This window comes from Pseudoliparis swirei, chromosome 6 (genome assembly GCF_029220125.1).
Source record: "Pseudoliparis swirei isolate HS2019 ecotype Mariana Trench chromosome 6, NWPU_hadal_v1, whole genome shotgun sequence".
NCBI classification, from domain to species: Eukaryota; Metazoa; Chordata; class Actinopteri; order Perciformes; family Liparidae; genus Pseudoliparis; species Pseudoliparis swirei.
In genome coordinates this window covers 19084722-19102565 of record NC_079393.1, presented here as the reverse complement: position 1 = coordinate 19102565, position 17844 = coordinate 19084722, and the positions used below count along the sequence as shown (strand labels likewise).

Sequence of the window (17844 nt, the reverse complement as noted above, 5' to 3'; positions counted from 1 at the left end):
TGTGCTCCGTACATCTCTGTGACAATGTGGACGCCGGGTGCTTTGAAGCAATCCTCGACATCTATGAACGACTCATGACAAAGCGCTAATCTCCCAGCGAAGGGAGGGAACAGAGAAGAGGAGAAGAATGGGGATGTAGGGATGCAGGGAAGAGAGCAGAGATTTGCTCCTGCCGTCTCACTTCCAATCCTGAGTGAGGCCGATTACGCTCCCCTTTCTGCGCCGACACATTTGAGACGGACTCGTAAGCCTCTGCTGGTCGCCGTGTGCCTTAAAAAGCTGCAGCCAGCGCTCTCAAGATGTTATTAACTCAACTATGCTATTAACAGTCTTGCTGGGGCTCAATTATAAGTCTTAGTGTGCTTAGTGGACACTATGACAGGATAATAACTGTGGTAAATAAGTCCAGAGGATTGAAATTAAGCTTCAGCTTTATTTCAGTGATGCAGGGGAAGAGAGCGACTCCGGGGGGAGCTTACACATCAAAGAGTCATCAGAGAGGCTTTGTACCCGGGCTTTTATACTTCCTCCTCTCGTTCCTATCTTCACACATACCTGTGAACCTGTGTTTAACTGCTGCCAGCTAGGAATGAGGAATCGCTGGTATAATGTGAGGAGACGAATGCTTGTCTGGCCCATCAGTGACACCTGCTGGCCAAACTGTGGAACTACACTCACATCAGGCTAGCGGGGTGAGTTGAGGTGCACGTGCCCCAAAGGGGGAATTAAAAGAGACATGGCCATTCTGGATAGAGGAAATAGGAACTCATCTATTTTGTTGTTTTCTAGAACACAAAGAAAAACAAACACTGCCTTCATCGCACTCCTCCTCCTCACACCCTCACGTACCAGTGAGCAGGGAGACTTTGTGGAAGATGCCCTCCAACTTCCCCATGAGAATTTGCACGAAGCCGTCTTTGGACAGATGCCCCGCCTCTTTGGAACTCTGGTCATAAACCACCACTTCCTGCTTCCTGCCCATCTCCACCTGCACAACAGAGAAACAACAAGGAAGAGAGGAGAGAGTTATTGTTCAGCGCCACTGTGAAAAATACATCAAGCATCCATTGCCAACCAGGAAGAAAGAGTTAATCAACAGGACTGGAATTAGAAGAATCGAATACACACACACACACACACACACGCACACAATACAAATAATATATTTTCTGATATCAGCTGATCCTTAAAAAGGAAGATGAAGTGTATAGTCACTCTTAGCTGAGCAAAGTCTTTATACCAAATGTTGTGGCAAAAAAGAAATATGCAAATGAGCTGCTGCAGAGTTGAAGCCATCCGCTGTCTGACCCGGAGAGAGTTTCACCAGGAAGCAGCGACAGAGCAAACAAACTGAATGCCAGCGACTGCGACAGTGAGCAGGAGGAACTACAGGTGGTGCCAGAGTAAGTTATAAAGACAAAGCACCGCTTTATGAAAAATGCATCAGGGCTGAGTTTGCACTGCGACGGTAATATTTACTGTGCAGATGCTGCTGAGAGGGCTGTGTGTCATCACGGGAGGTAATAACGACAACATCAACAAGGCCGATAGGTTCAGAAGGCTGTGGATCTATCCGTGTATAAGTGTGATGCTGTTCGCATCAGATGGTGAGGAAGATGAGAGAATAATCACGCGCCAGCGTGATGGAGTATGCCTGTGTGTGTGTGTGAGATAGTGTGAGCATGTGCCTGCGCACACACCCGCCAGGCTGTGTTGTGCTCCATGTTGTCAGGCAGGCTTTGGTCACGTGACCACCAGGCAGCGCCTACTGCAGCTATGAATCACTGCATCATTGAGCCGCCGCTGGACAGGAGAGAGGGAGGAGGAAGGAGGGCGAGCGGAAGAGAGGGATGCAGAGGGTGGGGTTAGTGGAGTAGTGGGGCAGGGGAGAGATGGAGATGAGACAGAGGAAGATGCCCAGAGGAAAATGAAGAGGAAGAGAGGGAAGAAGTGTAAAATATTAAAAGAGAGACAGGCGGTGGAGACAGGACCTCCCACATTGTGGAATTTAACACATTGAGCACCGTCCTCATCTACAACGTGCCGTTGAATAGCCGCTGGCACTTTCTCTCAGCGTGGCCACCATCCCTTCATCGCTGTGTGTGTCTGCTCATGAGAACTCATGTATACGCAGCCATAGACTGAATGATTAGGTTTCAGCTGTGGCCCCAGCGCCTGGGCAGTCGGCCATGCAGGTGATTTCGACGGACCGCGGTCGGCCTCTGACGTCTGGCTACGAGTAGCTCCGGTCCAGTAAGACCCGGCCTCGCTCTGCCAGCACCATCACACACATGGAGGCATGAAGAGCCTGATCTGCAGTGTCGATCCTGAGTGGCTTCAAACTACCTCTGTAATTGTATGACACATCCTCCGACGCCTCAAGAGGTGACCACGGGTGACTTCAACGGTGCATCTGTTCTCTCTGAAGAGCGCACAGCATGAAAGGGAAAGTCCCTGGTTTGAGTCTGGTTGGGGGACTTGAGTACACGTCACAATGTTGATGCCCTCACTTCCTGTAATTTATCTACTGTTGACTGTATATTAAAGTTATATAATAACCCCCAGAACACTTGACACAGATGACATGTGATAGCTTCTAGCCTTTTATATCGGGCTTTCAAACTGTTCAGCCTTTCATGTGTCGGTAAAATACAGCGTTTACCGTTCTTTTGTCTTTACCTGCCATTAGCACTTTCCCCCCCTTCTTACATTTTCATCTTCATGCCTCTCTCTCTTTCTTTAAAACCCCGACCTCTTTACTAACCCTGGGTGATCTTGGCTAATGATCCGAATGGGATCAGATCTAATTTGGGAGCCTGATCTCAACACCTGGGGAATTCAGGCCTTTTACTTTAGATACATGCACAGCACAAAGAAAATTCATTCACTAAGAGGATACACAACACCTCCACTCCACTGAATCCTGTGAGTTAGGAAAAAAAACATCTACCTCGATATTTAATAGAAGTGTATAAATGATCGTAGAATAAAGTTTGATCCGGGCAGATTTGTAGATTTTGTTTCGATGATGGGCTTAAGCTACACCTCCAGCTCAGTATCGCAGAGTTTGCTGCAGTGTTAGAGGTCAACGACCCGGCTGAGCGTGGAGCTGTCGGACTGCAGCAGCAGTACGGAACTCTCATCCCTCTGCAGTGCTACAGCATCCCTGCTACTACGGAGCTGGCCCGGCGCTCTGACGCATGCACACTGCAGGTAAACAAGGAATGCCACTGGCAGAAAGGAGGAAAAGGGAGGGGCCATGGAGACAGAGTGGATTGAAAGATGGGGGGAAAGGAGGGTGATCAGAGGGGAAGTTGAGGCAGGAGGACGATCAAATATAAAGAGAGGAATAAGAGGGAGGAGGGGGGCACAAAGAGGGTCAGAAAGTGGCACTGGCAAGACAATTGCTATGAATCTTTGACACGCGAGCTTTCTCTACAGGATCGTAAACGGGTAGAAACAAACAAAGATGGGTCATGGGGGAGTGGGTATTTCTCCCCCGTCATTTGCAGAGGGAAACGGCAATAAAAAAAAGAGAAGGAGATTCAAGGGCTAGCAAGAATTAGAGTTGAAGAAAATCAGTAGGACAAGTGTACTCACTTGTCCTACTGATTGTTGGAAACTTGTTGGAGAAAGAGAAAATGTTGGTGTAAAAGAGAAAGAATGAAGGAGTTGGGCAAACACCAGAAGTCTCTGCCTGTTTCTTACTGATCCTGTGTTAGAAAATATCAAAGTGAGGGAGAAAAACCAGGTTTGACAGAAGCACACACACACACACACACACACACACACACACGACGGGGAAACACAATATACCAGTTGAATTGTGCGAACACAGCCCCGGCATGCGGTCAGTGCTCGTGTAAGAAAGTGAAACATGGTTTCCCCCGACCTCAGCAGTGCTCCTGCCCAGTGACAAGGTCAGCGCTGAGCGGGACAGTGTGTGTGTCTGTGTGTGAACTGGCCTGTGACACAACATCAGCTCAAACAGTCTAAAAATGGCCCCACATTCCTGAAGCGCGGTCCGGCTCCTCTCAATGCGTCCCCTCTGGGATGTCCCGTAGGAAACACGTCGACTGGAGTTTGAACTTCAGCCGCCATACGAAGCCGTTTGGAGGCACAAGATGGCACCGTGTGCACGAGCCGGCCCTAAAAGTGACTCACCAACAGCAGACGACGCGGTACAAATCACTCGTTCCTCCGCTCCTTAATAATTGATTTGTATGCACATTCTGAATAGGGCTATTATGTCAAGGCGGCTACAAATCAGCTAAGTGGTTGGAAACTCCCAACGCTTATTACGTGCCGAAAGAGTACCTGCTGCAACAGGCAGCGTCCTCTCCTCGCAGTGGATCAGTCAGTTTAAGCCTCCTCCACACACAGTGTGACATGTACCACCGTGCTGTAAAGATACACCCCCGGGACCAGATGACGTCACTGACTGGCACTGGCAGCTGCCACTTTGATGTATGCTTGTATAGGTGTGATGTGTGATGTGTGTGTGTGTGTGTCACAGCTTTCCTGTACATCTATCCATGTGAGGACAAAGTAGTCATGGGTTTAGCATAGTTAGCGTAATAGTTGGCAATTTAGAACAAATCAACATGATGTGTTTCAGACAGGGATGCGAACATGTGGCAGAGGGTTGAAAGTCCCCGATGCCCACGCAGTGAGATCATCATCACGGATCATTTCAGAGATCTGGTGACACACTTAAAGCGCTAAATGTCAGACATTTAGACACACACCAGACTTACACAATCAGATGCAAGCAATGCCTGCAGACATTTACATGTACGTGTTCAATTTCCTCGTCCGACTGACTAAATTGTCGTCTTCAAAGCGCACATGCATGCTGCAGATCCGGTTTTACCGTGTCACCCTCAATGGGTTTGCATGCATTGAAACGTCAATGAATCATCCCCTCCAGCTTTCATTTACACCCGTCACCTACACAACAATCTACTTTACCATAAAGGTGGCTCCTTCTTTGTGGTGCATTGAGTTATGTCTGAAACTGCTCGTGTCAAACGGTAGGATCTTGAAAGCAAACAATGATTCATGCCATGACCTCATCGGAGTAAACACATGACATATCCTGCTCTGTGCAAACACCACTACCGGGTTCTTTGTCTGAACATGGCAAAAGAAAAAATGTGAATGAAACATAGAAAAAGGGGTTTGCGCTCTGGGTAGGCGGGAAAACAATCCACGTGGTGAGTCATCGACGAAGTTCTCAGTTCAGTCGAGATAGAAGACACGTGAAACGTTCCTTTCTTCATTTTGAAATGTTGTTTTGTAGTTACTGGAAATGTCCAGAACAACACTATCGAGAAAACTGTACGGTGTTTCCCAAAGAAATGATCAGTGGCTCTGACCTTTGTCTCGGGGAATATTCGCACCGTAATCTTCAAAATCATCATTGAGTCACGTAACATGACAGCCCTCCGAGGAAGATAACCACGACATATGGTGCGTCACAAGTGGAACTGATGGGGAAGTTCTTTGTCGCATAAACACATGAGTTGATCCTGTGCAGGCTCCCCCTGTGCAGGCAGCAGGGGACTCAAGATCACAGGCCCGTCGGCTGGATCTCTCTGTTATACCAAACAACAGCAATCGGGCTACTGTTCATTATCATGTCTGATGTGTTGCTATCCCGACACTTGCAGACATGCTAGAGTGTAATTACAGGTTCGAGACTTATAATGGCAAAAAATAAACTCCAGAAGTGGCCGGATACAACTGGCTGCAGCTAGTAATCATCTATATAATTGTTTAAGCTACAACGCCTCCCTCAGCGAGATCATCACATCTGAAGATTCTTTCAAACAGAATGTTTTTTTCTTAATACATTTGATTTTAATATAGATTAAGCATTTGTTTTTAAAATGGTTGTTGAATAACTGTCTGTCGATCCCCTTGGTGATTTATCAACTAATTGGTTTAAAGCTACACCAGAGTCATTGATTGTCTCCCCGTAGTTCTTTTTTAAAGTCACGATTCTAGTATCGGGCCAGTACAATACATTCTTACACCCAAATGTAAAACCTGTACAGCACACTACCTGGAAATCATAATTAGATTTTCTGTGCAGAAACACAAAAATACTACAATGATACCACAATCCAGCATCAGCATTCAAAAATGCTGAATCACAAAAAACATGTATACGGCTCTCTTCGAGTTCCCTCACACACAAACGACAAAACACGCTTGTAAAAATAAATATGTCAGTTCCTCCTCATTTTAGCGTGTGGCAGCTTGTACGCATAACTTCTGTCACTATGAGAAAGGCTGCTGTATTCTTCGTAGGTCTGGCCTCCATGCCTGCATACGTGATGCAGGGCTCTTCCCCAGACTGGCTGCCGCGAGTGAAACCTCTGGTCCATCTGTCGGGCCCGATGGCCGGCTGTCCTGATCACGGCAGCAGGGATTAGCCAGATTTCAGCCAAGAAACCAGCCCGCCCTCCAGCCTGTCAGGAAAGGCATGAGGAAGCCCGTTCCCGGCTATTCCTCTGCCATCCCTTTACCAGCAGAGGTCCATGACCATGACCCACATTAATAAAGAGGTTATGAATGGCTGTGAAAGGGAGAGAGAAAAAAGAGGACACCATTTTTGATTGCAACCGCGCCGGTCATGGATGTTCATTCAGCTCAGTTAACTGAAGCGTTCGGGAGCTTCTATGAGAGAGGGTGAGTGCAGCGCCTTGGGGGATGCAGGCTATTAGTGCTCAATGGGATGCGAGGGGGGAGGCAGCCAGGGAGGAGGCGGAGGCACGAATACCCTCGGTGCTGCGCTCCCGCTTCCTGCATTCACTTCCCCAACAAAGAGCCACAATGGTGTCCTTTGCTGTCTTGGCTGGTTGAGGCGGCTGCTGGCGATGTTCAGGGCCATGTGGGGGGTAGAGAGGACTGTGTTTGTGTGTGTGTGTGTGTGTGTGTGAGGGGTTAGCTGGGAGCTTGCTTTAACGCCGCACAGCCTGTCTGCACGTGCCCAGCCCGCGGCCTGCCAGTGGCCGCACAAAAGGGATGATGTCATGCTTAGCCAATAACAAAAGAGTCTGGGTCCGTCGGGCCCGCCTCTCTCACACAGCTAGTTCCAGCTTTATCCAGCCCAGCATTAATCGCAAGCCTTATCCTCTTTACTGGGGGGTGGGGAATGGATAATAACAAACCAGCCATAGGGCAACACAAGATAGGGAGAGGAAGAAGGAATACATGATGACGGCATGTGTCGGTGGTGGGAAGCTGCAGGGTGTCGTTGTGGGAGACGGACAGACAAGTCATTGAAAGGGAGTGAAATCAGGAGGAAGCATGGCTCTATGGGGTGCCACAGTGCGAGACCTACCAAGCACAGGGCCCCACACAGAGATGGACCCAATAGACCCGGAATGAAACACACTCAAGATCAACCGACACCTCTCACACGCCGCAGCTCTCCAGCTCCAGCCTTTGTTCCCGTTTGCTGTCTAAATCCGTAGACTACCAGAGCGGGTCACGCATCGTCACCAACCCCAAAATAATAGCATTAATCTGAACAAAACTGAATCTGTTGGTGGGGATGATCACACGTTGAGAGAAGCAGGATCTCCCCCATGGGGCCTTCAGGCTCTGCAGCATCTCTGGTCTCCTGGTCTGTGTAACTCCGGCTGGCAGAACGCACTAATACAAGAGGTGTTACACATGATCGTTGTCCAGTTAATAGTGGTACATTTTGGTGAGAAGAAAGGCATGCAGGTTTGACTGCCAGAAGCCTTTGCAATAAAGCTGAATTAAAACTAATTGGTATAACAGAGAGCCGGTGAGAAACAGCAGGCGCACGGGGACTCTCAGCCAATGTAGCAATTATGCAAACGCTATTAGCTAAACCGCAGTTCATTTGACTTGAGAAAGTAACAATAATCCACAGTTCTCCTTCATTTTACCATCTGACCAGAAGGAAAGTGTCAGTCACCTACACGTGTGAACAGGAATCCAACAAGCAGTGCAAAGCAATATTTAGAAGCAATAATGTGTAATTATTTGCCAGTTCTCTTGCTGAGCACCGAATGGAAATACAGAGTCAGTTTGTTCAGCTACAACTCCGAGACTGATTCGGTATTTAAAAGGGCATAAAATGGGAGGTCATAAATCACATTCATAAGTAGATCTGAAAGACTGAGATGTTGTACAGGTCAGGTTCCTGTTTCCAGTCAATGCCTTTCAAACCCAGTGTGTCACACCCAAGAAAAACATTTCAATCACCTGTTACGTGTCAACAGGGTTTTACAGCTTTGGGTGTACAGTGCTTAAAAATTAAATACCTCAAATCTGCACAGTTTTTGTTGATGAAATTGTAAACCGTATAAAACTGTTGGGTAAAGTATGCCCCCCCCCCCCCACAGAGTTCCTTCAATTTCACACAGCGACTAAAAATACAGGAGTTAGCGTGTCACGGGAGGACAGGCCATGGAAAAAAGGCTGTCATATTCAGAGAAGAAGTCATGGAAAACGGGAGGATCCGATTTCAGGTCCACTGATAACCAACGAACCGTACGGTACGCCAGCCCGACAAATATAACCCCAGTGACGGTGAGCAGGCTAGAGCGAGCACAGCGGAGGCTGATCCAGAACCACGGCAGCACACGGCAAAGGCTGTTGCAAATGTGTTGAGATGTTGGGGATGCAGAGTCTTGCTCAAGAACACTTCAGCAGGGTGAGCTTGAATCTGAGACCTGATTCAAGGAAAGTCTCTCCTCAACGCCCGACTGGGACTACAGATGAAAAATAGCCTCTTGGCTAACTCTGGCACATTTACTGCAATGTTTTTATCAATATGCACTGTCCATTATTAAATAAACCATTCAAAGAAAGACTTCTTCCATCTACTGGACTTCCTTTCACCAAACAAACAATATTGCTTTAAAACCCTGAATTTGAACATAGAGCCACCTATTGCCCATGTCTCTATATTTAAACACAAAATTCTTCATCAGGACATTTTGTCACAATTGCTCTGCTCTATTCCTGTTTTGCGTTCCTGTGCAGAGTTTCTTCAAGATTTTGCTGACGTGTCCAACGCAGTGTAAATGCACCGTTTCAGCCAACAACCCTCATTTGCAAGAAGAGTCATAATATTTGTCTTTGTATGTCACAGGACGTGTATTAACTTCCAAAGGTCTACAAGTAACCGTGCATTTTTAAAGTGGAATACGGTTTTGTTGGTCTGTAGATGTGGAAACATACAAAGAAAACACGGCATAAAAACAAAACAAATATCAAAATCTTTACTTGAGCATTAAATCCATGGAGCCATGTTGGAGATACACATTTTTTTTTTTTAAACGGACAATATATTGGGAAACATTGACATATTTGGATGGAGAGTGACATAAGACTACGAACACCCTCAAGTCCAAATGGTCTTAGTAGGGCTACGACCAGCAGCCAGTTAGCTTAGCTCTGCAGAAAAGCTTGGAAAATGGTGAAACGACGAAGTCCACTAATCAACACTTTACATCTCGGTTGTTTAGTTTGTCCAAAAAGCTAAAAGTACAACGCAAATGTTCACGTATAATGTGTCAGATTATTAAAATGGTAGGATTCCAGTGTCTTGTCTCTTTCAGCAAGATGGAAGCTGGCGACACCGACACTTTGAATCCAGCCTGGCACCTGAAGGAAAGGCTCTCGAACCCCCGGAGCCCCATCCTCTCACACAAAAAGCATCATCGGTCAGCTCTGCTCACCTTCACCTTGCCGTTGGGTTGCAGCAGCTCGGTGACGGACACCTTGTCCTGCTGCAGTCGCCTCTTCACCAGCTTGGAGCAGCAGATGTTGACCGCGCCTTGCACGTGCGACGCATTGTACTCAGAAAATGTTCTGCTGTCAATCACCAGCAACCGGCCCGTTCCTCTCTGGATGAGGCTCGCCAGCCGCTTGATGTCCATCGCGCTTCGCTTCGTCGGCCCTTTCTCGCCCGCCATGATGTAGGAGAGGCGGGAGTGGTTTTACAGAAATGGGGGGGAGGGCAGTGGATGACGAGGGGTAGATGATAGAGGGTGAGCTGGAGGAAGAGATGGGGAGGAGGTGAGGTCAGTGGAGGAAGGCTACCACCAAAGCAGGTGCAGAGAGATCCATGGTGCCTGAAAAAGAGGAGACAAGACAGAGAGGAAGAATTCAGAAAAGTCTGTGAGTTTTGAGATGTTGATGATTAGACATCAAGGGCACGCACCACCTCTTGTCCTGAGCTTCAGCCCACTCATGGCGACAACTCATATCATTTAAACGCCACTGCTGCAAATCCATTGCGTGTATCAATTTCCAAACCACAGTCGAGTGCACATTGGATTTGTACACGTCGTATTATCTTTTACCGGCAGACTTTGAGCACCAAAAATAGCTACGATGCTAAACATGGATATAAAAGCTATTTAAAGGCTTCAAAGCCACTGGATCACCCCCTGAGATGTCTCAGTCCAGTGTAGGAATAATCACACATCCAAAAACAAAGCGAAAGACTTAAGATAGACATGCACAACAATACAACGCATGTGATTGTGCGTGTCGGCAGAAGTGTGTGTGAGGGCTGGTTGTTGTTGTTGATCGAGGGTCTCTCGGTAGCTCATGAAACAGGAAACTGAGGGCGTGAGATAGATTAAGCTGGGGGAATTCAGAGAGCAGGTCTGGACACAGGCAAGCGGCCTGTGTGACATCCTGTGTATGCGTGCGTGTGAATATGCCCGTGTGCGTGTGTGTGTGTGTGTTACAGAGAGCTGTCGATAAACTTGATGAACTGCCTCCTCCTGTCTATCACTAGTCACTCTTCTCACAGTCACTGCAGCCAGCGCTCCTATGTTTGATGTTAGACACACACACACACACACACACACACACAACGAAGGAAAGAAGTGTGCAAGGCTACACGTGCTCGTTGCAAAAAAAGTGCCTTTTGTTTCAACGTACACACAGACACCCCACGTGGATTGAAGGCCCTTTCCTTGGTTCACCAGGTGTCATGCGACAAGTGAGAAGGTCAAAATGTGAACGCAGTTGTTTTATTCATCTCGAGGCTCATGGTGTCATGAAAAATGAACGGGCCTCCTCTCATTTACCCCAAAGTCTAAATAGAGGTTTAAAACCTCGGTTGAAAAGTGAAAGTACGACAGGCGGCCGCGTAGAAACAGAGAGCGGAGGGAGATAAAGTAGAACATCGCAAAGCCATTGGCATGATGTGAAAGACAACCATCTGCAATATATATGCTCACTTCATAAATCAAAAGAGGGTAAAAGATGGCGGGACATGTCATAATGTGTCATGTTATGCCAACGGTAACCGAAGAGAACCGTCTCTGTGAAGGTGGGCGAGAAAACCGAGATGGAGAGAGAGAGAGAGAGAGACAGGAAATGTAGAGAAACGGTGTCCTCTGAGCGGTCGTGTCTTGGTAAAACGTCCAGGCACCTCTATTCTGACACCACTGCTGCGGAGAGAGGGGGAGGGAGGGCGCAAAGGATGTTATTCAGTGAGGATCTCTCCAGCCTAGCAACTCAGCCAGCTCAAGGATCGGGAGGGGACAGCTGTGAAAAAAATGAAGGAGAAAAAAAATGCTGCGAAAAGAGGGTGACATAAAGGGAGAAGCTGAGCGACACGTCGAGAGGGGAGAGGCAATTCGCTAACACTCAGAAACTAACTTGCAGCTGACTGCACCAAACTTAAAAGACGCGGATGTGGAGTAGATCATGTTGCAGTGCCATTCGTAACGGCCGAAAGACAACATTTATTTACCGATCACCGAGATAATCATTTTCCATCACCCGGGCGAGGTCCTATATCTCCCAAAGGCTTCTGCCTGAACATCGACGTCCACACGCTGCTGCTGCCGCCGCCGCTTGGCAACCTGCCTGATGCAAAAGCAGCAGCGCAGGAACATGGAAGAACTTCTAGATCGACAGCAGCAACTGCCTGCACTGTAAACACAGCCGAGCTGCTGTAACAGAAAGTCGAGTAAAGGCATAACGGACACATCCTGGATAGGAAAAGACGATACAGACTGCACAAGGTGCATCTTCTTTTACGACAGCAACACAGATGCATCTAATCCAGTTCATCTGATCTGCCCGTCTGTGTCACCGCGATGGCTGGATGTGGATTTCTGCATGAACACTTGAAGCAAGGCACATTTGTCTGACCTACAGCGACACAGCACATATTGACATTCCCTCACTGTCCCCACAATGTGCGCCCCAGCAGCTCTTCCGCAGAGACATTAGCTCCCCTACAAACAGCCCCTGCATGCTACATTACGACCTGCCCCATCACCTGTTATATCATACCTTTTATGGCGCGGAGCCCTTTTGCCGAGCAGCTAACAACACAGCTTCCAGTGGGCTGGGAGGGGGGGGGGGGTAATCTTTCTCCCTCTTTTTTTCCGTTTCCCTGCCGCTGAGCACAACGTCTGACGCTGCATATGTCTAATGGCGACTGCTCTCCCACCACCAGCCCAGCCTCACTTATTTCTCCCTGAATCCCTCCTTCCTCCTCTATCACTCTCTTTCTTGCTCTTGTGCAGTAAAACGGGGGACGGGGAGGGGCGGAGTGTGCAGGTTTACGTGTGTGGCGGCGGTGCTCTGCATCTCCTACGCCGTTGGGACGGCTATCCTCCTCTGGCCACGCTCTCAGCGGACCCTGTTGGCCGCGGACAAGACGGCGAATAGAGAGGAGACGGTAAAGGGGACAGGAAGATAGTGACAGGAATCAGAATATGGGAAGGGAGGGAAATATAAATGTTACAAAGAGGGAGCATGCACCATATGCTTACTCAGCATAACAACCACAACCCCTGACGCCTTATGCAAAACCATCTCCCCCCCCCCCCCCCCCAGGAGAGGAGGTAATGAGAAAGAACAGACGAGTTCTTTCGCACTAAAATAGACAGCAGCCAGGAGCTTGCTGCGCGGCTCTGGCTGAACAGAGGAAAACAAGCCGAGAGGAGAGAAAGCAGAGAGACAGAGAGACAGCGTGTACAGGCCCGGAGCAGATTCTGTTGTTCCCATGGTAACAAGCCGGTTGGTGAACAGGGGGCACGGGGAGGGTGATGACGATGGGATGCTACTGGTGCTGATGCTGGATCAGGATGCAGGAGGGGACAGGGCTAAAGATGACAATGCTACGTACACTTGTGTAAATAGGTTCTCACAACTTGAGCTGTGTGACAACACTGAAGTCATCTCGAGATGTGCTCTCTGCTGATTGGGTCTCGCTCGTCTGAGCCGGTCGAAAAAACAACAAATACCGATCGTTTGCAAACAAAGTGCACAAAGTCCAAAGACTGAAGCGCACATGGTTGTGTGCATCTCGAAGATGAGGCAATGCAGTCACACCTCGCTGAAGGCGGAAGGCAGAAGAACCGGATCAACAGGTTCGTTTTGAAGGATTTCCTTTTTTTTAACGTTGTTGGGGTATTTGAATACCCGAATTTACCTACGCTGACTAAAAAGCACTGGAAGTTGCAGTTGTGCATAATTGAAAGCGTGAGAGCCGACAATGCCAACTACAGAGTGCAACGCAAAAAACAGAGCGTACACGTGCATCAAGCCTTACCACAAAACAAAGTATAAAGCAAGTTGAACTTTGCTATTCTCAGGTCTAACCTGCTGTACAAAGCAGGTGTGATACGTTTGCTTATTTACTTTGTTTCAACAGCAACCGACTTCACGGTTACTCTCTTTACAGCTGATAACAAAAGACTGATAATGAAGAAAAGCCTCTTTGTAATAGGTCAATAAAACAAAATTGAGGAAGTAACTTTATCTTTATAAAATGGAGACATGCAGGCATATTCAGAGGCCCTTCATAAAAAAACAATGGGCTAAGCATGACGACGGCTCAATAATACCATATTGTAGATAGATTGCCATATCAGACGTCAGTGAGAGAAGCAAACACAAAGAGAGCAACTGGAGGGCGACCAACGCTGATGTAATACCATCCAGGTTATTCATTAACTCTGCATAACGTCACCTGTGGCCAGAGCCCCGAGTAGACTAAAGCTCTTCGTTGTATACAATGTGAGACATGACATGTTTGTTTGGGCCACAAAGAATGACATCATCACAGCATCCCTCGCCCTTCACTCTGTGACACGGGGCTCTCTCGTGAACTGAAAGCTTGCATCTGTTTATACACTTTCTCTTTCACGTGACCACAACAAGGGCCTCCGCGGTATTCAAGCCAACGGCGTCAACACAGGGCTGCTGGAGGAGGATCACAGGGTCACCATGTTATGGTCGAGAATTTAGTAACAGGAATGACAGATCATGTCACGGCTGGATAAGTTATTAGTGATTAGCTATGATGATAAGAGTATTTCTAACCTATTTCCTGACAACTTGTGTTACATTAGGTTTTTTTGAGACTGATTAGTTATGTCTTTGAAATGAAATTTCATGAATATTAAGTTAATTAACTAATTAACATGAAATCTGTTCTGATCGCTTGAATAATCTAATTTTCCTAAAACCAGAGTTGCTGTGTTAATGATTCCTGTTTTGTCTGGATAACAGTCCAAAAGCAAAGTATATTGAGTTTAGTTTACTAAAGTGAATACACTAATCAATACAAATTTGTCAGCTCTACATGAGTCAACCGACTTGAATTTGATCTGCAAACCCTTATTTATGAATGCCTATGTGGTTGAAAGCAATATATTCGAACAGCTGGATGTGAATAATAAATGTGTTGGTCACAAATAGGGTTAGTTGAGTGACAGGACTGGAGTGAATAAAACGGAAATGGCCTCCATGGGAAAAAGAAAATAGTGCAACATGAGAAGCATGCTGTTACAGGGATCATGTAATTTGGATAAATCAATTCCTGGTCAAAGCCCAGTTGGAGCAAAAGCGTCATCATACTGTAAACAACATAACCAGGTGTAAAGCCTTCTGGTGCCCTCTAATCAATACTCTCACAGTAAGCTGCTGCATATTGCAGGATCATATAACAAGCTGGGGATACCTAGGAAACTAACGTAGCAATAATCACGATATATACCGATGAAAATAATACAACAAATACCTGACGTGAAATACACTGCCTATAAATAGCCTATAAATAAATGTGCTGGCAATCCCCTCTGTAAAAACGGCTTAGCCTCAGATATTGTGACCAATAAGGAAGACGCGGCGCACAAAGAAATATGTGAGACATTGTGGCCCGTTTGATATGGTTAATAACAACGATGGAGCGTATGCGCGGTCATAGCGCGCTATAATAAACCGACTTGCTGGATTAGAAATAAGAATAGCACGCAATGCGGACATTGCATTTACAAACGTTGCATAATTATCACACAGCGATATTAAAATACACGTCTATGTTCAGGTTCAAATGCGCGTTGACTGAGTGGGAAACCTGCCCTGTGTTGTTATGACGCGTGTATGTCTGCATGCGAAAAATGAACCACGTCGTACGGGCTGCGGTGATTATGAACAACCGCGTTTAAATTAAAACACACAATATACAAAACACCAATTTTACATACCTTGAAATGGTCGGACGGTAAATGACCAGATGCTTGTCAAAATAGAAGAATCGGTGACTTGAGCCCGGACGGGTTTAATTCCCATAATAACACGGGAGCGCACATAAAGGGGGCGGAGGGGAGAGGGTGGGAGGGGGAGTGCACGCTGACGGGCTCGCGGCGGCGGCAGCGGCGGGGGGCACGAGCACAGGTAGCGAGCAACCCCTGCTAACGTGAGCTAGCTCCGTGGGCAGCGACGCGCGTGGTAATAACACGCCTCGTTCCGACGAATGAATACACGCGCACGCGCGCACTCACCTCGAGCTCCGCGCGGCTCCCGTGCGCTATTCAACTGGCCTCCGTGTGTCAGCGGGGAGAGCCGCGGTGTCTTCATGGGGCTGGCCGGTGTTTACCGGGGCTGCGTGGTCCGGGGACCGTGCAGCTGACAGAGGGTGACACCGCCAGGAACAAACGGGACATGGAAGCGAAGTTAACTGACGTGGTCAGCTCGTGGAGGGATAGATATACTCGTTACTGGGCAAAGTAATAGCTCAAACGTGTGTGTGTTTGTGCGCGCGCGCGTGTGTGTGTGTGTGTTGGGGAGGAGGAGGAAGAGGGGGGTGTATTTACAGAAGGTGCACTTTAGCACTTTCTTGAACTAAAGCGATGAGGTCATGGTTCAGTTGGGAGAGCAGAAAAAAAGGAAAAAGGCTGTGAAGTTGACGTCACCGCGAGCCAATCAGCGCAGGCGGCTCAGGGGAGAAGGACTAGGTGACGTCAACGTTGTGATCCGCAGATTAAAGGGACAGTTCTGCTTTTTAAAGGAGACGCGCATTAACTCGTGCAGACCTTTAGTCTCTCTGGCGCAGTCACTGGGCTGCCATGACAATGAGTCAGTACCAGGGACGAAAAAAACCCAGCATGAGATTATTTTTCAAACAAATCAGTCTCATAATGTGCTGATTATAATATTCTTTCATAATGATCCCTTCCAGGAATATATGAGTTGTGTATTTGTTTCAGTCAGATTGCAACAAATATACACAACGGCTGTATTTGTGTTTTCACGAGAACACAGCGAAGCCCGGCTTTCTCACAGATATTGCAACATTAAACATGTTGTATAATGATGTAAAAAGCCGTAAAAACCCGCAGAGGTGGTTTCAATTAACATGGCTGATTATACCTCTAATTAGGTGGTAATTGGGTGAGGCTTGTATTTACGTGATGTCACCGTGTATTAAAAAATAAGGAGAGAGGTGTAATTTGTAACAAAAAAAGTAACAGGAGAGTGAGAGGGGAACCAAGAGAGCAGTCTGTGGCTCACACAGCCCCGAGAAAAGCTCTAAGCAGGGAACATAAGTGAAAGCACCTGCGTGGGTGTGTTATTGGTATGTCGGGACTTTAAGAGACATACAGAATACTTCAAAAACACATTGTGATGTTATATATGGCAACATAAATGAACATGTACTTATCCACAGTAGGCCTATCACATTCGTGCTAAACACTTTTAAAACAGTTGAAATAAGTGTGTGTTTGAATTCAGTGTCATGAATAGACCTCTTTTAATGCAGACATGTTGACATGTTTTAATATGGAAAGCACAGGTGATAATGATTGACTGTTCCAGAGGGCCAACATGCCTCAGTGGAATGCAGCTATCATTATTAAGTGTTATTATTATAGTATTTAATACACCTGTGCTTTTCCTACTATGGCATGTCAAAATGTCTGCTGCGGCAAAAAGGCCTAATCTCTTTTGTTTGATTGAAATCCTTTGTTCGGTTGCTCTGCCAACTACATGTGTCAGTCAGCTCGAGATCAACAGGATAAAAAAGCTATTGGCGGTATATATAATTAGATTGTATATTCTGACATCTAGCGGTAGAAATATTGAACTGCACTCTGTGGTCCAGGTACATTAAAGGTGCTGGACTGGCCATCACGTCTTCAGCTCAACACAAAGCCAACATGGCTTTGTCAGAAACCTTAACATTTCAAAATTAAACTTTAATTCCTTTAATTCATTTCCATGGTAAAAAACTTCACATGAGCTTTGTGTGTATTTGAGTGATTGAGAGTCACAAAGAGAGCAACACAGATTCATGAAAATCTACCTTTATTTGGATGCAAAAACTCACAACTTAAAGCAATACTGGAGCAGGGAAGAGGAATACTGAATGCTGGTTGGTTGTAAGTCTGATTGTTTGGCTATTTCGTCATCCCTATTTTGATCACCGGAGGAGGACAGCATATAAATAATCACTCAAAATAATAGCTTTTTAATCAAGTACACTGGACATTATCAGAGGATTATGTCAACGGTCTAACGAAACATCGTAGC

General features: G+C 46.8%; 1 protein-coding gene across 2 annotated transcripts in view; it reads right to left on the bottom strand.

Moving 5' to 3' along the window:
* dusp8a (dual specificity phosphatase 8a) overlaps nucleotides 1–16001 on the bottom strand; it is a 47178-nt gene extending 31177 nt beyond the window's left edge. Inside the window, exons 1-3 of one of the 2 annotated variants that reach the window (XM_056416755.1) lie at nucleotides 15816–16001; nucleotides 9729–10124; nucleotides 850–988 (exon numbers count right to left, since the gene is read on the bottom strand). In XM_056416755.1, the coding sequence (XP_056272730.1) occupies nucleotides 850–988; nucleotides 9729–9965 (376 nt within the window). In that variant the 5' untranslated portion in view covers nucleotides 9966–10124; nucleotides 15816–16001. Of the gene's footprint in view, nucleotides 1–849; nucleotides 989–9728; nucleotides 10125–15518; nucleotides 15753–15815 lie in introns of those variants that run through there. The other variant, XM_056416757.1, reaches the window with a different exon arrangement.
* Nucleotides 16002–17844: the final 1843 nt, after the last annotated feature.